The sequence below is a fragment of the Macaca thibetana genome, chromosome 18 (assembly GCF_024542745.1).
Source record: "Macaca thibetana thibetana isolate TM-01 chromosome 18, ASM2454274v1, whole genome shotgun sequence".
NCBI lineage: Eukaryota > Metazoa > Chordata > Mammalia > Primates > Cercopithecidae > Macaca > Macaca thibetana.
In genome coordinates this window covers 72,036,439-72,057,432 of record NC_065595.1, presented here as the reverse complement: position 1 = coordinate 72,057,432, position 20,994 = coordinate 72,036,439, and the positions used below count along the sequence as shown (strand labels likewise).

Genomic DNA, 20,994 nt, shown 5'->3' with positions numbered 1-20,994 from the left:
CCTACCATCGACAGCTCCCGGGGCCTGCTGTTTCCCTCCCTGCGTCCCACTGGAACCTACCCCATCTGTGCCAGCTTCTGCAGCAGTTGTCCTGTCCTGCAGTAGCTTTACATACAGTATGTGAGGTCAGAGGAGATGTAAAGACTCAAGATACCAACGTGGGAACCTCTTCACTGTGTCTGCACAGACTAGGAAGGCTTCCCCTCTCGGTAAAATAACCAGCTGCTTGAAAAGCAAGTTGTCCTTTCTACTTTGGGCAACTGGCTAAAAGTGGAACAGAGAAGGAATTTCTTAGGAGAAAGGAAACTATGCGACGGAGGATAAAAATCACAGAACAGACACGGTAGCTTGAAAATAATTAACAGAATAAAGTGATATTTAATTTCTGTATGACATTATAGAAAAAGACAAGCTTACTGAAAAACTTCTGGATATACATTAAAATATATTCCATATTTATTCAGAATATCATAATCAGTGCAAACAGAGAACTCTCTTCTCACCTGTAAAAGTTAAGTACAATACTGTAGGCTAGATACATGATATTTCAGTCAAGTCTTCAGTATTAGCTTGTAAAAAAAAATCTACAATTATAGATATCCAATTTATCATACAAAATATATATACAAAAGCATAATTGTAGTGTAGAAAGATAAAGTTAACAAAATACAACTTATGTAATTTACTTTACACAAAAATGTATTCTAGTTAATTTTTTCCAAGAGCTTCACCAATTAGTCGAATAGCAATACTCTTGCCTTCATCTGTTTGAATGACAAGCAAAGCTTCAAATTTGCCTGCGGACTTCGGTTTGAACTGCACGGGCATGTTGATGTAATGCTGGGCTCTGGAAAGAGAGAGGCACATGACAGCGGCATGTCGTGACAGTACCTGCAACCCTGTCCCAGGCAGCACAGCGCCTGGCTCAGGTGTTGACAAAAGAGCTCGGTCAAGCCACATTCAGCTTAAATGTATTTATAATTTCTTTGATGCTATTATTTAAAGAGAAAATGACACAAAGGAGAGAAAAATCTAAAATTGGATTAAAACAGTATTACATACATATATATTCCTGGCTATCCAGCAACTATTAATATACAAAAAGGAAAATAAGATGTCTAAACTATCATATATACAGTTTTATATTCTGCCTGCAAAAGCTATCTACCTAAGAAAGGGTTCGGGAACACCCTAATTGCCCGTTTTACTCAGTCCAGATAGCATATTGTACTGGAAAGATTAAAACAACTTGTCCCAACCCTATCGTTAATGGGCTGTGCAGGTTTTGCTCTAAAATTCATATGAAACTTTTTTTTTTTTTGAGACGTAGCTTCACTCCTGACGCCCAGGCTGGGGTGCAATGGCACCCCACTTCGGCCTCCCGGGTTCAAGCAATTCTCCTGCCTCAGCCTCCTGAGTAGCTGGGATTACAGGCGCCCGCCACCGCACCCAGCTAACGTTTGTGTTTTTAGTAGAGGCGGGGTTTCACCATGTCGGCCAGGCTGATTTCAAACTCCTGGCCTAAAGTGATCCGCCCGCCTTGGTCTCCCAAAGTGCTAGGATTACAGGCGTGAGCCACCACGCCCGGCTCGAAACTTTCATCAAAAATATTCTAGAAACTTTACTTTCAGATTACAGTATATAGAGGCAGGTAACGAGTGCCCTATGGTTATAAAAATAGTATTCTGGGGGGTTTGTTTTTGTCCCTAAAACTATGTCCTAAGAGCTTCAAAATACACCTCAAAATATGCAATTTAACAAGTTATTCACAGTGTGAATGAGGCTACACACGTATGACACACAGCCCATGTGATGTCATCAACCTCAAGGCTTAGCCGTTTTTAAGTGGACATTCTGAGCTCAGGGGAAGGAAATTCACCCCTTAGTCTTGTCTCAGAGCTGTGTGTTTTAAAGCCTGGCAACCAGAAGTGATGTACGTTTCGGTTTCCAGCATCTGTCCTGAAAAACCCAGCAGTGTCGGCTCTTGGGTGCACAAGAGTACACCGGGCACAAGGTTTAGAAAACAGCTTCAGTATTTCAAAGCCTTTTCCTGGATATAACTGATAATACAGATAATGTATGTTCTTAAATATATCTATATAGCGCAAAGGTGTGTATGTATATCTTTCTATATTTTTATTTAAAGGCTGGGTTATTTTTCCCAAATGCATTACACTTGTTTTACCATGTCAAAGATAACGTACTTTTTAAAAAAAATCTAATCTGGCCCATGGCATTAGCTACAATTTTCTGTTTCATGTTGGCGGTCAATACTTGGATATATATAGTACCATTTGCCTATTTAAGAGGCATTATAACGTATGAATTACTAAAAATAATAAAATATCCCAAAACAAATCTCTGGAAGAACTCATTATTAACAAATTTCATCACAGAATATAGAACTGTTCTATATTAAACTGAAAATTTAAGTCTACTGTGATTAAAATATATCATCTGCTTTAGATTTACAGATACACAGAATAAACTGGAATGCAATTTAGAAAGAACTACAACATTTAATACAGCTATAGAACACTCCCAGCAAGATGGATATACTTTAAAAAGTACTTTGTAGTACTATTATTAAGAACTAACTTAATCTACACACACACACACACACACACACACACACACACACACACGGGAAAAGGTAGTGGGAAAGTCCTCTGAACCCAGTGGGGAGGTCTAGTTCAGATCCTCTCTCTAGCTATGATGGATTTACCTGCAAAGGCACGCAGAGCAGAAACACATCTAGGGAGCAGAGAGGCCATCAGGCTGTGTACACCCAGCTCCAGCTCCCTGCAGGCCCCATCTACGTGGAAAGGGCTTAGTGGAACCTACAAATTCTAGCAACTACACTTCTTTCTTTTCTTTCAAAACATTTTTTTTTTTCAGATGGATTCTCGCTCTGTCGCCCAAGCTGGAGTGCAGTGGCGCAATCTCAGCTCACTGCAACCTGTTTCCCTGGTTCAAGCCAATCTCCTGACTCAACCTCCTGAGTAGCTGGGACTACAGGCATACGTCACCAGGTCTGGTTACTTTTTTTTTTTTTTTTTTTTGAGACGGAGTCTCGCTCTGTTGCCAGGCTGGAGTGCAGTGGCACGATCTCGGCTCACTGCAACCTCTGCCTCCTGGGTTCAAGCAATTCTTCTGCCTCAGCTTCCTGAGTAGCTGGGACTACAGGCGCCCGCCACCATGCCCAGCTAATTTTTGTATTTTTAGTAGAGACAGGGTTTCACCATGTTGGCCAGGATGGTCTTGATCTCTTGACCTCATGATCTGCCCTCCTCGACCTCCCAAAGTGCTGGGATTACAGGTGTGAGCCACCGCATCTGGCCTACTTTTTGTATTTTTAGTAGAGGTAGGGTTTCACATGTTGGCCAAGCTGATCTTGAACTCCTGACCTCAGATGAGCCGCCCGTCTTGGCCTCGCCCAAAATGTTGGGATCACACGCGTGAGCCACCACGCCCGGCCCGAAACATTTTTTTAAAGGAACACTTTCTACAGAAAAAAAAAGCCAGTACATTAGCACATGCAAGGTAACACCATTATCAAAGAAGCTGAAAAAGGTAATAAAATTTGTTCCCACACGTGGGTGAGAAGTCACCGCAGCTCAATGATGACTCTGCTCCTTGGCTTGTCACTTCTCTAGGAACCGTCCTTCTCTCTCGAATGACAGGCAAGGTCTGCCAGGGTCGTGCACCCTGCACTGTGCAAGGACATGAGGGCACAGGTGAGGCGACACCTATTAGCTACCACACCTCAGCTGGGATTAGATGTGCATGAAACAACAGGTTAAGAGAAAGATGCTTTTTGGGACTAAGTAGAAACATAAACAAATTCTTTTAAAAAAGATAAGAAAGAGATCACTTAGAACCCTCAAAAAAGAACCCTTACAAAAAAAACCTGTTAGCAATGTTTCCTTTTCCCTATTACCTTACTTACAATCTATCATACATTCGTGCTTACCGACCTCCGCACTGGGCAAAACCCCTGTGCCTTCTTGGGGGAACTCTTCTGCCTCCTTCAGCTGGAACCAGTTGACAGCCTACGAGGAACAGCCACTTTCCCGGGCTAGTGCCGGGGCTTACAGAGAGCAGCCCCACGACTCCCGGGGCCTTGGAAAAAGTGCTTCTTTGTAAGTAAGTATCTCCTGTACCCTACAGATGACTATATTCCTATTATTACTTTGGAAATGTGTAGTTAATGGTGTCATAGAGCACAGGGTGATCTAACAAATGAAAACTGTGATTAACGAAAGGCTGGGAATTGCTTCTCAGGGCTTTAAGAACACAGATTTTGTTCCACTGCCAAGGCAAGCTAACTGTTGCTCTCATCTGGCAATTATGTTTTGTAAGCCTTTGTCTAAAGTCACAGTGTCTCGTGTTTGGGACAAATACAACAGCACACAATGCCGTAAGTGCCTATGACTTCAGTTCTGTGGTAAGAACTGTCACTGGGGTTCCTGTGGCATCTGCCTCTACTGTCCTGCTGCTTCTCCAAGGTCAACACAGGCCATTCTCTGTTATAAAGGAGCCAGTGTTTCCACCTTTCTTTGCCTAAAATTTACTTAAAAAGTTTCCTGTAACCCAGAGTTTAGTTCATTTGGTTAAACAGATCACAGAATTAGTACTTCATACACACGATTTTCTTACTCATACTTTACCAAATTTACAATGAGCTGCTGCTATTAAAGCTATTGCTGAAATCGATACTATCATGCATTTACCCTATAGCCCCATAGTGATAGTATCGATGAAGATTTTCTGGAAACTCACCATAATCGGAATAACTTAAGTGTCTGCCACTAATAAAGTATAAAATTATTTCATTCAAATTTATCTTCAAAGCATCAAAGTTTAAAAAGATTTAAATATGTTCAGAGTACAAACTATGCACCTTGCGATACTATTTTAAATGCTAACTTAATTGAACTGTCCAAATTTTGCTTAATTTAAAAATAGTTTCTCATGTTTCTAAGTTCCTTCTGATGCCATTAACATGACACAGGCTGCACAGGAAGGCAGTGCTGTAATTTGTGACTTTTAATTTCAAGCACTGGGACGGCAAGTCTACAAGTTCACGTCCACAAAAATGTCTACTTTTACATGACCAGCAAGAAACACATTTCATCTCTCAAAAGTGGTTTATAGAAAACAAGTTGAAGCTAAGCAAAATGTCATCTCATTGAGACGAGCTTCTCATTAAAAATGTTCTAGGCATCTTTCAAAAATCCCCTTGTCTGATTCCCACTCGGCTGGTCTTGTCCCTACACTCCATGTCAGAAATAGACTCTGCCATCTGTAGCACTATTGTGATGAAATAGGTTTAGGTTCTTTCTCTGCAAAGAGTCAAATCTGAATTGGCCCACAAATTTTGGCAGAAAAGCAATTCTTTAAAAAAAATCTGTGAAGGCAAATTAAGCAAGGAATATAACATCAAAAAAGAATCTGAAATGACGACGTATTCAATAATGGAAGTTGGAAAATGAATGTTTAACTGCAGGGAAGTTTTGACTGCCTCATACCTAGCCATAAAATGGAGAACAGTGACATAAAGCTGCAATTTAACAAGTTATTTTAAATAATGATGCTTTATCAAAACTACAGATGAGGATAGGGTGTATGTAAATATTCTTTTTTTAAAGTTGGTACTATTCAAGATAATTTTTTTAATGAAACTTTGTTTAGAAGCTTTGAAAAATATTTATTTATTTATTTAAATTTGAGACAGAGTTTCACTCTTGTTGCCCAGGCTGGAGTACAGTGGCGTGATCTCAGCTCACAACAACAACCGCCTCCCAGGTTCAAGCTATTCTCCCACCTCAGCCTCCCAAGTAGCTGGGATTACAGGCGCCTGCCACCATGTGTGGCTAATTTTTGTAGTTTTAGTGGAGATGGGGTTTCATTATGTTGGCCAGGCTGGTCCAAACTCCTGACCTCACGTGACCCGCCTGCCTCGGCCTCCCAAAGTGCTGGGATTACAGGTGTGAGCAACCGCACCCGGCCTAAAAAAATATTTTTTAAGGTAAGAAGAGCTCCTTGAAATAAAAATCTAAAGTCCTTCCAATTTGTGACAGATGTATGCCACTTTTTACAGAAGTATTCCATTGATCCACTGCATGTTCAAAAATATACCCTGCAAAACATTTTGCTGGTGAAGATGTGGGATGTGACCCAATCTGAGGAAGCAGAATGAATAATGCAGTTATGATAAAATTTGAGTTTAGATAATAACAGTGTTCAGGATAATTTATTCAGTATCTATTTGTACTCAGTTACTAAAAATAGTTACAACAATTAGAAATTTAAATGATCTTTTTCTGAATAAACTAATTGCCTCTGCAGTCGTGCTACCATGTATGTTAGTAGTTCCAACCTATTATTACACACACTAGAGCATCACTCACTAGTCTCAAATCAATTGGGGCAGCCTACAATAACTGGAGAGATCCACAGACTACTATGAGAGGAGAACTTGGAGAACAGAAGTTGGAAAACTTGAATTTGGCTGATTTTTAAACTTGGGCCTTTCTCTTCTATGTAGTTGTCACAGGGATTAAATGAAGACACACTGATAATAAAATGAGGTTCTATCAAAATCTGTAGAGTGAGCGTTGATGCATCCTGCCAGCCAAGGTCACCTACAGGGGAGATTTGATGATGATGATGATGATGATGATGAAGAAGATACTGACACTGACACTTGCTATGTCTGGGCATTATTACCACATCTCTTATATTCCTCACAATTGTATGCTGTCAGTAGCTAGCATTGGCATCCCCATTTTACAAATAAGGAAATTGAGGCCAAAGAGTTTATCAAGTTTATAATTTTTAGATGTATTCATTGTTGAATTTTCAGAACTAAAATCTATAGTTTGTGCCTTCAGTCTCCTGGGAGCGAAAGGAAGGGTTTAGCCCTCAAGCATATTAAAATATTTTATAGTCCATAGAAGGAAGAGGTGGTGTGAGAGACATAAGAATAAAAAGAAAGAGTAAGATAGAAGGAACAGTCTTCAATCAAGCCACCTTTCCAGTAGGGCTGTGAGTGAGCTTCAATTGTAGAGCACCACTGGTCTTAGTAAGTGAATAAATGGCAGGCCTAGAATGATTGCAGAGTGGTCCAAATTTTCATAGAATAGAACATGTTTCTGGAATAGTCTCCTAATGCTAAAATGAGAGACTTTACAATAATTAAATGACTTAAAAGATTCAAAGATGAAATTAAAATTATTCTTCAGCATTAAGTCCAACAGAACCCTACTATTAAGTTCTAAATAACAATGACAACCCAGTTCGAGAGTTCAACCTAAACGTGCATCATATAGAAAAGAAAATTAGCAAGGATGATAAGAAAATGAGGCCCTGATTAAGAATAGTAAGCAGGGTCTGAAGAATGGCAACTGAAAAACACAATAAAAGTTTTCCCAATTAACCTGGAAAGGTTTTTGTCCCAATTAATGAAAATCTAAGTCCTTGACTCTCAGCGTACCAGTGAAATAACATTTGAAACAGGAATTACTCTAAAAGTCAATCTTAAGATGATTACAGCTCTAAGATTTATGTGGCTGCAAATCCTGGGTGGGAGGAGTCACACCAGCCCAAATGCTGCGCCCTGCGGCACTGCTAAGTGCACCACGGACAGTCGGAGCTGTCCCCTGCAGGCTCCTTTTCTCTGCTTCTACTTGCGAACACTCATTTGATTAACGCCGTTCGGTGCTGGTGAGGAATCTGGAGGACCTGCAGCAGAGGAGACCTCACAAGCCCCAACTCCCAAGAAACAAAAGTCCTGCATCGCTGATGAGAACCCTGTGATCTGCGATATACTTACCTCAGAGAGTACTTGGAATGTTTGACATAGAATGGCTCTCTGGGACTCAAAAACTTCAGCTGGAATTTAATAGAAAACACTTTATAAAGTTAGGAAAATTAGATCTTTTAGCATATATAAGCATACCATGCATTTATTTATTACAGATACATTTCGTAAATTTAGGTATTGCCACAAAATTAGGTAGGACAACAAATGCTAATGCAATGAAAACATATTTAAGAAAATTTTAACATGAATTTAATCTAGTTTTAACTAAAGTAAAGGCTGTCCAGAAATATGTGTGTATAATAGTACAGAAGAAAAAGAAAAAGTTAAAAATTAAAATATAAAAACAAATTTTTGATTTTCAAGTAAAGGGTGATGAACTTCCAGTGGGTTTATTTTCAAATACAACATTAAGGAATTCTGGGGGGGATGGGAGCAGGGTCTTGCTCTGTCACCCTGGCTGAAGTGCAGTGGCACAATCATGGCTCACTGCAGCCTCACCCTCCCAGGCTAAAGCGATCCTCTCACCTCAGCCCCCACCCAAGTAGCTGGGACTACAGGTACGTGCCACCATGCCCTGTTAATTTTTTTTTTTTTTTTTGGTAGAGATGGAGTCTTACTATATTGCCCAGGTTGGTCTCAAACTCCCGGGCTCAAACAATCCCCCTGCCTTGGCCTCCCAAAGTCCTGAATTACAGGTGTCAGTCACTGCACCTGGCCTTATATTGCATTTTTAAAAATTACCTCATTACTACAACTTAAATATAGTCTATAGAATCATCAGGAAAATGTTTGTTATCTGAGTTGAATGCATTTATTTTTCCAAAACCCATAGTAATATTTCCAACTTACCGAGTGTGTAATAAAAGAATTATTTCGCAGATTGACTTTGAGTGTCCGTGATTCCCCTACACTAGTCGGCAGGAACTTGTACACATCTTCTGGGGCATAAACTCCGCGAGCAGTCACATCAAGCTGCCTGCTTTGGGAATAGACGTAAAAGTTAAGAATTTGAAATCTACAGTAACTTAAAACTATTTTTATATATTAAAATTATGTAGTATTGCCATTAATTTGTGTTTTTCCTGGCGATTTATTTTCAAATATAGGTTTTGTAATGACAACTTATCTAATTTACGTGAAGAAGATGACAGCAGGAATCCTCTCACGAAGTGTGCAGGGTAGGCCTCCCTCTCCTCACAGCCTGGGTCTCTACCGGCCAGAAGCCCAGTTTGTATGAAGGTGGCCCTTTACCTCAGTTCACTTCACCTGGCCCCTCACGCTGCAGTACCAACTGTACTTCACTATCACCGGGACACAGGCTGCTCCAAGCGCCTGATGCAGGTATGGCCTCCAGGCAATGTTTGCTGGCGGTGGCACTGGCTCTTGCCTGGGCTTCCTGAACCCTGCACATCTGCCTCCCCTTTCTCCAGCCACTCCCGGGTCTCCGCAGGCTCCCCTCCACCCCCAACTCTCTGTGCATCTGGCCTTCCCCTCACAGGGGCACCCCCCAGCAGCCCTATCTATTCAGTCAATACACAATGGTCCCTCAGGATAGCTCAAACACCTTCAGTCTCCACAAATACAAAAATGAACTTGTGATTTTTGTCCTCAAACCTGATCCTCCACTTGTGTTTGCTGAATGGTATCCGGAAGCCGACCTTCTCACAGCCATCACCCTTCATCCAGTCCATCGCAGAGGCCCTCCTATCTCCAGTCTGCCCGTTCTCTTCCTATTCCTTGACACTATTTTACTCCTGGACTCCTTTAAAATAGCCCCTCCTCACCTCCATCCTATCAGTCACACCACAGCCAGGGGACTGTCCTATACACGCATACCCGATCATGTCACTCCCGGCTTCCCAGCTCTCCAGAAGAGCAGCCACCTCCTAGGCCCAGCTCTGCCCTTGCCCCCCCACTCCCCTCTCACACCGAACGGCTCCTGGGAACTTCTCCCACCCTCCTCACCTAGGCCATTTCCACTCATCCTCCTCAACTTAAATGTCCCCTTTCAGGCAAGTCCTTCCCAGGTTTCACAGACCAAGCTGCCTCTGTAACTTCTCCCCGTTTCTTGTCTGTTTCCCCCCAGCCAGTGTGAGCTGTGGGTTGGCGAGGCTGTGTCTCCAGAAGGGAGACGTGGAGGACGGGGCTCAGAGGGCGAGAAAGAAGTGAGGCGTAACAGCCAGAGGGAGTGTGCCAAGAACACGCATTCTTTAAAGGGCTCTAATTTCTTCCAAATGCATTATTGGCTCCCAAAAAATAAATGACTAAATTTATATTAAATTCAGCAGATATTTTACATATATTGTCTTTCCAGGCATCTTCCTCCAGAACTTAATTAGACCTAATTACTAATTAAGGATTATAAGAAATATTTTCATTAGGTATAATACTAAATAATATTCTCATTAAAGCTATATATGCGGCTGGTATAAGTTTTACATTTTAAAGCTTTTTAAGAATCTACTTTCATATGCTGTTTATGGGAACATAAAATGGTACAACTATTTAGGGAAAACTATTTGGCAGTTTATTTTAAAGTTTAACACATGGTTATCATGTGACCCGGCAATTTTGGGTAAAATTAGGTATTTTTACTCAAAAGAAATGAAAATGTTTGTCATCTTCAGAAATGCACATAAAGTAATGTTCAAAGCACCTTAATTCATAAGAGTTCCAAATTATAAGACATCCAAAAGTCAACAGGAAAATGAATAAATTGTGACATGTTCATTTAATGGAATACCAAACAATAAAAAGAAATGAACTATAGGTACATTCAATAACATGAATGAATTCTTAAAAATAGTATGTGGAGAAAAAGAAGCCAGACACAAAGAATATATACATACATACGCATATATGTGAAGTTCAAGCAAAACGAATCTATGATGACAGAAATCAGAACAGGACAGATCTTGACTGCAAAGGGACAGGTAAGAAATTTTTGGGCGAGAGGAATATTCTGTATTGTGGTTGGAGTGCTGGTAACGCATGTGAACTCAGGTAAAGTCATCAAGCATTTTACTGACTCTATTCCTCAATAAAGTACTGGTAAAAAACTCGTAAGAATGACAGAAACAACATACTCAGGTATGCGAGCAGAAGCCTCCGACACAGCTTGTCTTCGGGGCTTCACTAAATGATCGATTTTAACGAGGGAATCCGTGGAAAGGGGTGCGTTTTCAGGCTCATTTTCCGCTTCGATGCTCTGTACAGAAAAATCACAGGATAAGGAAGAAGAAATGAAAACTAAGAAACTATATGGACATTTACTTATTTGAACTCTACCATTTCCTTTAAAAATTTTTAAAAGGAGATTTAAGATTTTTAAATCCCCTAAATTGCAAGCTCTGTACTCTGTACTGCCTGGTTCCTCTCTCTCTCATGTGCCCACATGCATGCATGATGCACACGCACACAGAGTTTCTTACATGATTAAGTCAAACATGGGTTTCATGGGCTGTATGAACAATATAGCCAAACCCAGACATCAAACATGCCAATTAATACAGACAAACAAGAAAATTAGGATTATGGGACTATATTCTGCATTTTCAGGCCAATTTTTCTTGTTAATTTCCTTTCTGTTTTTAAAATACACACAATGATTTACTTAAATTCAGGGTACTACTCACCTGTCCAGAGAGTTGGAATCTCAAAGTGTGTTTCATGTGAGGCTCCTTAAGAGGGTGACATTCAACATCCCAAAACTGGGCATAATCCCCTCTACCTCTGGGCAAAAATGTGATGGAGACCTACAAAATACACACAGAAGAGAAACTGAGACACTGATCATTCAACACAGTGGCAGCTAGATTACCAGTTCGAAGACTTGGTATGAAAAAAATTAAACGAACAAATGCTTTTGCACTGGCTAGTTTTCCCACTAATTGAAAGAATTTGGACAATTTCATTTCTAACAGGTTACTATACCAGATCCAAAACACTTTTTGCTTAAGGCTTTATATGACATATTCCTTAAAATGTACAATAAATGCTTTACTGTCGGGGGGACATGTTATCAGAAAGCACTAAAGCTGTCAAGTACAACACCTACACGAGGAAGGTCCAACCACAGACTCGCAATTGTCTTCCCTCGAATGCTTATGGAACCCTCTGCTGGCCAAGCAGTACCAGGACAAAGGCCTCACAGCGGCCAGGAGCTGTGGAAGATAGACAACAGGGAGGGGGGCGGCGGCTACAGGAGGCAGAACAAGATAAGCATCAGACACTCCACAGTGGCAGCTCGCATGATGATTAGCTTCCAAATGTCAGTCACAGCCGGTGACCCTGGGCACATAGCTCAGTGATAAACACACCCTGCATGTGTACAATCTGTAAAAAGCTCAATCATGGGACAACTGTAATGTTTAAAAACAGCATTTTATAACAGTTACCAATATTAAGAGCCTTAGCTTTATCAAATAATTTAGTGTTGATAATACTGATCACTTAACAATCAATCAGTTAACAATGAATCAGGTTAACAATGAATCAGTATTTCTGAGTCTGGACTTAAACATTAAAACACGTAAGTGGCCTAATTTCTGCCCACGCAGAACCTTAAACGTAATAACCCAGTCAGCCTGAGCTCAAGGCTTTTGAGAGCCTGGAGGCAAAAGTAGGACTGGTCAGGGAGAGGAGAGCATCTGACTAGAGAATTACACCACTATGGACTTGGACTCTGAGAAGATGAAGGAAGGAAAGGGTAAAACCAAAGGAAAGGGTAAAAACCACCACTGGGCACTACGGGACTACGAAATCCTAACTATACCCCTTCAAATACCAAAAACACGAGAGAACAGAGGAGGGGAAAACCAGTATTACTGCATGTTACACCCTAGGCACATACTGGGAACTCTTAACACTCAGTATCTCAGCTAATCCCCTAGCAAGCACACTCCACTTTCTCTCTGTAGATCTGCATATCCTAGACATTTCACATAAACAGAATCACACATCTGTAGGCTTCTGTGACTGGCTTCTCTCACTTAGCACAATGTTTTCAAGGTTCATCCATCTGGATATAGCATGTACCAGTAACTCCATTCCTTTTCACTGCCAAATAATGTTTCATTTTACAGATATACCAGATTTTGTTTATCAATCCATCAGACATTTGGGTGGTTCCCACTTTTTTGTCTACTATGAATAACACTGCTGTGAACACGTTTTTGTTTGAAAATCTGCTTCAACTTTTCTAGTGTATATCCAGAGGTGGAACTGCTGGGTCATACAGTAATTCTACGTTTGGCTTACTGAGAAACTGCCCAATTATTTTCCACAGCGGCTGTACCATTTCACATTCCCTCCAGCAATGCATGAGGGCTCCAATTTCCCCACATCCTCACCAACACTTGTTATTTTCTGTTTTTCTAAAACTCACAGCCATCTTAGTAGGTGTTAAGTGATACTTTATTTCTTTTTTTGATTGCATTTTGCTAATGACTAGGAATTCTAAGCATCTTCTCACATGTTTATTGATCATGTATGTTTTCTTTGGGAAAATGTCTATTCAAATCCTCTGCTCATTTAAAAAATTGGGCCATTTGTCTTTTTACTGGGTTGTAAGAGTTCTTCACGTATTCTGGATACAAGTCCTTTGTCAAAAATATCATTTGCAAATTTTTGTCCCTATTCTGTGTCTTTCATTCTCTTGATGGTTTTGTTTGAAGCACAAATGTTTTCGGTTTTGATAATTCACCTATTTTCTCTTTTGTGTCTTGTGCTTTACTGGTGTCAAATCTAAGAAACCAGTGCTTAACCTAAGGTCATGAAGATTTATTCCTATGTTGTCTTTTAGAGGTTTTATAGCTTTAGGTCTAATGTTTATGATATGGTCAATTTTCAGTGAATCTCTGTACATGGTACTAGGTAAGTGTGATGGTTAATATTAGGTGTCAACTCAGGCCGGGCGCAGCGGCTCATGTCTGTAATCCCAGCACTTTGGGAGGCCAAGGCAGGCGGATCACGTGGTCAGGAGATCGAGACCATCCTGGCTAACATGGTGAAACCCTGTCTCTACTAAAAATACAAAAAATTAGCCGAGCGTGGTGGTGGGTGCCTGTAGTCCCAGCTACTTGGAGGCTGAGGCAGGAGAATCACTTGAACCCGGGAAGCAGAGGTTGAGCCAAGATTGAACCACTGCACTCCAGCCTGGGCAACAGAGCCAGACTCCATCTCAAAACAACAACAACAACAAAACCCCACAAATACTAGGTGTCGACTCAATTAGATTGAAGGAGGCCTAGATGGCTGCTAAAGTATTGTTTCTGGGTATGTCTGTGAGGGCGCTGCCAGAGGAGACTGACACTTGAGTCTGCGAATTGAGAGAGGAACGCCCACCCTAATGTGGGTGAGCACATCAGCTGCCAGCAGGCTAGGAGGAGGCGGGTGGAAGAACGTGAGATAACCTTGCTTGCTGAGTCTCCTGGCTTTCGTTTTTATCCTGCGCTGGATGCTTCCTTCTGTTCCTCCTGCCCTTGGAAATCAGACTCCAAGTTCTTCAGCCTTTGTGCTTGGTGTTTGGCCAAGGGCCCTCTGACAGTTTGGCCACAGACTGAAGGCTGCACTGTTGGCTTCCCTCTCTTGAGGCTTTTAGACTCAGACTGAGCTGCTACTGGGCTTCTCTCTTCCCCAGCTTGCAGACGGCCTATCGTGTGACTTCGCCTTGTGATCGTGTGAGTCAATTCTCCCTAATAACCTCCTTTTCTTTTTCTTTTTTTGAGACACAGTCTAGCTCTGTCGTCCAGGCTGGAGTGAGTGGCGCGGTCTCGGCTCACTGCAAGCTCCGCCTCCCGGGTTCCCGCCATTCTCCTGCCTCAGTCTCCCGAGTTGCTGGGACCACAGGTGCCGCCACCACAACCGGCTAATTTTTGTATTTTTAGTAGAGACGGGGTTTCACCGTGTTAGCCAGGATGGTCTCGATCTCCTGACCTCGTGATCCGCCCGCCTTGGCCTCCCAAAGTGCAGGGATTACAGGCGTGAGCCACCGTGCCCAGCCAATAACCTCCCTTTCGTATATACATATATCCTATTAGTTCTGTCCCTCTGGAGAACCCTAATACAGTAAGAGTCTACCCTAATTCTTTTTTTTGAGACAGAGTCTCGCTCTGTCACCCAGGCTGGAGTGCGGTGGCACCATCTCGGCTCACTGCAACCTCCACCTCCTGGGTTCATTCCATTCTCGTGCCTCAGCCTCCCGAGTAGCTGGGACTACAGGTGCCCACCACCACGCCTGGCTAATTATTTGTATTTTTAGTAGAGACGGGGTTTCACTGGGTTATCCAGGATGGTCTCAATCTCCTGACCTCGTGATCCACCCGCCTCGGCCTCCCAAAGTGCAGGGATTACAGGCATGAGCCACTGCGCCCGGCCAATTTACTCGAATTCTTTTGCATGTGGCTATCCAGTTCTCCCAGGCACTATTTGTTGAAAAATATTCTTGGCCGGGCGCGGTGGCTCAAGCCTGTAATCCCAGCACTTTGGGAGGCCGAGACGGGCAGATCACGAGGTCAGGAGATCGAGACCATCCTGGCTAACACGGTGAAACCCCGTCTCTACTAAAAAACACAAAAATCTAGCCGGGCGAGGTGGCGGGTGCCTGTAGTCCCAGCTGCTCGGGAGGCTGAGGCAGGAGAATAGCGTAAACCCGGGAGGCGGAGCTTGCAGTGAGCTGAGATCCGGCCACTGCAGTCCAGCCTGGGCAACAGAGCAAGACTCCGTCTCAAAAAAAAAAAAAAAAAAAAAAAAAAAAGAAAAATATTCTTTCCCCATTGAACTGTCTTGGTGACCTTATTTAAAAAAAAAAAAAAAATCAATTAACTATAAATATTAGGGTTTATTTTGGGACTCTCAATCCTATTCCATAGTTCTATGGTACCGTCAAAACCACACTGTTTTGTATAATGTGGCTTTGTAGTAAGTTTTGAAAACACGGAGTGTAAAGTCCTCCAACTTTGTTCTATTTCAAGATTGTCCGATTATTCTAGGTCTCTTGTATATCTATATAGATTTCAGAATCAGTCTTTCAATTTTAAAACAAAAGTCAGATGAATTTATTTTTAAATTAGTTTTTCTATGTTTTATTTAACTAAATTTAGATTAATTACAACTGTGCATTAAATCTTAGAATGAACAAAGAATAAAGTGGGCTTAGATTTTGGTGCAATTTTGTTGCAGGGCAGGGGACAAAGTTATACAATGGTATAAGGTGTATAAATTCACAGGACAACCCGTAAAGACCATTTTGGAAAACATATTTGAGGGGTTTGTGAAAGAGGCATTTAAAAAATCTTTGAGGCCGGGCGCGGTGGCTCAAGCCTGTAATCCCAGCACTTTGGGAGGCCGAGACGGGTGGATCACAAGGTCAGGAGATCGAGACCATCCTGGCTAACCCGGTGAAACCCCGTCTCTACTAAAAAAAAAAAAACAAGAAAAAACTAGCCGGGCGAGGTGGCGGGCGCCTGTAGTCCCAGCTACTCGGGAGGCTGAGGCAGGAGAATGGCGTGAACCCGGGAGGCGGAGCTTGCAGTGAGCTGAGATCCGGCCACTGCACTCCAGCCTGGGCGACAGAGCGAGACCCCGTCTCAAAAAAAAAAAAAAAAATCTTTGATATTTAAGTCATTCTTTTTCTAACACATTTATTTACCTTTAATTCTTTAAAAAATTTTTTGAATTTTTGATTAATCTCATTCTGCTAGATTCTCGTGTGACAAATGCTTTTTATGTAAAATTGTCTTTTTCCTGCTGTGGTCAATTTTGCCAAAGGTTTGTCTATTATTATTATTTTTTCCAAAAAAGCAGCTTTGGAGATGTTAATCTTCTCTCATTTCTTTGTTTTTAATTTCACTATGTTTTGCTTTAGAACATTTTTTTCTTTCTTTGGATTTATTATTTTCACCATTCTTCAACTGACTGCTTAGCTCATTAATTTCAATTTTTTTTCTTTTTAAAATAGATGCATGACACCTATATCTTTACCACTATGGGCCCATTGTTGTTCCTTTTTTCTTTTCCAACTTTTACTTTAGATTCAGGGAGTACATGTGCAGGTCTGTTACCTGGGTATACTGCACGATGCTCGGGTGTGAGGAATGAATGATCCCATCACCCACGTACCCAATCGTTAATTTTTCAGCCCTTTTCCCCCTTCCAGTAGTCCCCAGTTTCTATTGCTGTCATCTTTATGTCTATGAGTACCCAATATTTAGCTCCAACTTGTAAGTGAGAAAATGTGGCATGTAGTTTTCTATTCCTGTGTTAATTCATTTAGGATAATCGCCTTCAGCTGTATCCATGTTGCTACAAAGGACGTGATTTGATTCTACGGCTGCACAGTATTCCATGATATACATGTACCAATCCACCATTTCTTTATCCAATCCACGGGTGATAAACAGTGGATTGATCCATGCCTCTGATACTGTGAATAGTGCTGTGATGAATGTGCAAGTGCATGTATCTTTTTAGTAGAACAATTTGCTTTCTTTTGGGTATATATCCAGTAGTGGGATTGCTGGGTTGAATGGCAGTTCTAAGTTATTTGAGAAATCTCCAAACTGGTCTCCATGGTGGCTGAACTAATTTACATTCACACTAAGTGTATAAGCATTCCCTTTTCTCTGCAGACTTGCTAGCATCTATTGTTTTTTGACTTTTTATTTTATTTTTTTGAAGACAGGGTCTCACCCTGTCACACAGGCTGGAGTGCAGTGGTACAATCTCGGTTCACTACAACCTCTGCCTCCTGGGTTCAAGCAATCCTCCCACCTCAGCCTCCCAAGCAGGTAGGACTACAGGTGCGTGGCACCATGCCCAGCTAATTTCTGTATTTTTTGCAGAGACAGAGTTTCGCCATGTTGCCCAGGCTGCTGACTTTTTAATAACGGCCATACTGACGGCTGTGAGATGGTATCTCATTGTAGTTTTGATTTGCATTTCTTGATAAGTGATTGGAGCATTGTTTCATGTTTGTTGGCAGCTTGTATGTCTTCTTCTGAGAAGTGTCTGTTCATGTCGTCTGCTCATTTTTAATGGGGTGAATTGTTTTGGGCTTGTTCAATTGTTTTAAGTTCCTTATAGATCCCGGGTATTAGACTTTTGTCAGATGTACAGTTTGTGAATGTTTTCTCCTCTTCTGTAGGTTGTCTGTTTACTCTGTTGATAGTTTCTTTTGCTGTGCAGAAGCTCTTTAATTAGGTCCCATTTGTCAATTTTTTTTTTATTACAGTTGCTTTTGAGAATTTAGTCAAAAATTCTTTCCCAAGAACAAAGTCCAGAATGGTGTTTCCTAAGTTTTCTTCTAGGATTCTTACAGTTTGAGGTCTTATGTTCAAATATTTAATCCACCTTGAGTTAATCTTTGTATGTGGTGAAAGGCAGGGGTCCAATTTCATTCCTCTCCATATGGTGAGCCAGCTATTCCAGCACTGTTTATTGCCTAGGGAGTCCTTTCCCCACTGCTTATTTTTGCTGAGTTGTTGAAGATCAGATGGTTGTAGGTATGTGGCTTTATTTCTGGGTTCTCTACTCTGTTCCACTGGTTTGTATGTCTGTTTTTGTTTTGCTACCATGCTGTTACGGTTACTGTAGCCTTATAGTATAGTTTTAAGTCAGGTAGCACGATGCCTCCACATTTGTTCTTCTTGCTTAGGACTGCTTTTGTTATTCAGGTTGTTTTTTTGGCTCTGTATGAATTTTAGCATAGTTGTTTCCAGTTTTGTGAAAAATGACGTTGGTAGTTTGATAGGAACAGCATTAACTGTGGACTGCTTTGGGCCCAGCTTGGGTTTTGACTGGGACTGTGTTGAACATGTAGACCAATTTAGGGAGTGCTGCTGCCTTAACAAGGTTAAGTCTTCTGATCGACTGACACGGGATGTCTTTCTTGTTGGGTTTCTTTTTGCGATACCTCCTCATATGCTGAACTCTATTCGAGCGGTGTTTATCCCGCCTCATACGCTGAACTCTATTCGAGCGGTGTGTTTATCCCGCCTCGTACGCTGAACTCTATTCGAGCGGTGTGTTTATCCCGCCTCGTACGCTGAACTCTATTCGAGCGGTGTGTTTATCCCGCCTCGTACGCTGAACTCTATTCGAGCGGTGTGTTTATCCTGCCTCATACGCTGAACTCTATTCGAGCGGTGTGTTTATCCCGTTCTGCTTTGCTTCTGTTGTGGTTTGGGAAACGAACTAAACTACACGTGTAGAACTGTGTGTCTTTCCAAAAAAAGTGAGAAATCCTCTGAAAGGCTGTTATACAGACCCAGTAAAGTGTGTAGTTTGCAACAACTGCTACAGCTGCTTCAAGATTCTTTTACGGTCATTTCTGAGTTCACAGCTACATTCTATAACTTACTTTCAGTCTGAATGTCTAATAAATGAGCCAGTGAGCTTCAGCAATTAGAATGAAAAAGTATATTGCTCAGGCCAGGTGGGGGATTAGTGTTATTAGGAGACATTTGAAGGGAATATGTCAGGTATAGAAATGAATTAACATTTAAGAGGGTCATAGTAGCTGGAGGGATCTGTCACCCATGAAGATACACTGCTGACTATGCCACAAACACTGAACTGTTTTTGGGTAATGGCAGGTTTTTCTGGCTACGGCTGATAGACAAAACTCTCATCTCCATCAGTGTAGTACGACTGTAAGCACTGGCAGTCTGTGGTCTTTACTGCTAAGTGCGCCACTTTGTTTAGCGGACTGCTCTTCACACTAAGACTGCCTGCTACAGCGCATTGTGAGTGAGGCAGGCTCTTCTCTTGGGTGCACACTGGCTCTGTGAGTAGCACTGCTCTGGGTGAAACAAGCTAAATGGGTGGAATCAAATGAGGCACTCCTGGACAATTTACATGATGTTCTTACTAACTGCCTATGGAAAAAAATATCGAAACCTACTTTTTGGATCCCATGGCTTTCCAGTAGACCAGAAATAGGAGAACATCTGAATGCTGCATAGGTGGCTCTAAAAACGTCTCCACTTTCATCAACTCCCTGCAAAGCAATCATTTAAACAAATTAAAAACCATAAAGCCAACGGATCAATCCCACAGAGACACTATTACCTCTATGGCTGCTGAGAACACACCACCACACTTAGCAGTGGAAAAGGAGAACGCAAGGTATTCCCAAAATGGGAGTGCTACCTGACTGAGCTCTGCAGAAGGCCATAACGCTGACTCACATCACCAAAGGAGAGGTCACACAAGGCGACTTTTATCAGTTCCCTGGCTATAGTGATCTTTATGGTGAGGCTCACAATGTCAAACAACTATCTTTTGCTCAAAGACTCTGAAGACCCTGTTGAAAGTGCATTTTAATAACTTATGCAATACCAGTTTTTAATTTGTATTTACTTATTTTTTTAAGACAGGGTAATACCTGCTCTGCTGCCTAGGCTGGCGTGCAGTGGCGCAATCATGGCTCACTGCAGCCTCGACAGCCTGGGCTCAAGCGATCCTCCCACCTCAGCCTCCCAAGTAGTTTTTAATTTTTTCACAGTAGGTCCAGAAACTGTTTTTTGTACACATTTGGTTAGTATTATGGCTCAAAACTGTTACTATCGCACAAAATATATGGCAGAGACCACAGCCCTGTTCTAAACACCACCAATGACAAACCCACTGAATTCAGGCGGTGCCCTGGTGGAGACTACTGCCACAGACAGTAGGCTGCCACTCACTGGCAAAGAGTGCTCAGCTCCCTTTCCTGCACCGCTGGCTGGGAACATACGACAGCACTCAGAACATGAGGGGAAAGCCATGCATGTGTACATACAATGCTCAGAAATACGGTTTTTACGTATTTCTCAAAATACAGTTATTTCAGATAAAATTAGGGCTAGGAGACAGCATTAAATGGAGCAAACATGTATTTCCACACATATTCTCTAATTTGACTCTCAAAACCATCTTGTGAAAAAGACTGGGCATATATCATCCTCATCTAAAGAGAAAACCAACTAAATGAATTGGTGGAACAAATAACCAGCAAGGCCAGGTGCAGCAGCTCACACCTGTAATCCCAACACTTTGGGAGGCTGAGGTGGGAAGATCGCTTGAGGTCAGGAGTTCGAGACCAGACTGGGCAGTGAAGTGAGGCTCCATCTCTACAAAAAAACAAAAAGTTAGCTGGACGTGGTGGTACACACCTGTGGTCCCAG

At 41.8% G+C, this 20,994-nt stretch overlaps 1 protein-coding gene across 7 annotated transcripts in view; it reads right to left on the bottom strand.

The window, feature by feature from the left end:
* Positions 1-438: 438 nt before the first annotated feature.
* CEP192 (centrosomal protein 192) overlaps positions 439-20,994 on the bottom strand; it is a 143,262-nt gene continuing 122,706 nt past the window's right edge. For 5 of the 7 annotated variants that reach the window (XM_050767533.1, XM_050767537.1, XM_050767536.1 and 2 more), the window contains 6 exons: positions 19,731-19,826; positions 11,464-11,583; positions 10,915-11,036; positions 8,678-8,807; positions 7,838-7,896; positions 439-847 (listed from right to left, as the gene is read on the bottom strand). In XM_050767533.1, the coding sequence (XP_050623490.1) occupies positions 709-847; positions 7,838-7,896; positions 8,678-8,807; positions 10,915-11,036; positions 11,464-11,583; positions 19,731-19,826 (666 nt within the window). In that variant the 3' untranslated portion in view covers positions 439-708. The remainder of the gene's footprint in view (positions 848-7,837; positions 7,897-8,677; positions 8,808-10,914; positions 11,037-11,463; positions 11,584-19,730; positions 19,827-20,994) is intronic. The other 2 variants (XM_050767535.1, XM_050767538.1) reach the window with 1 other exon arrangement.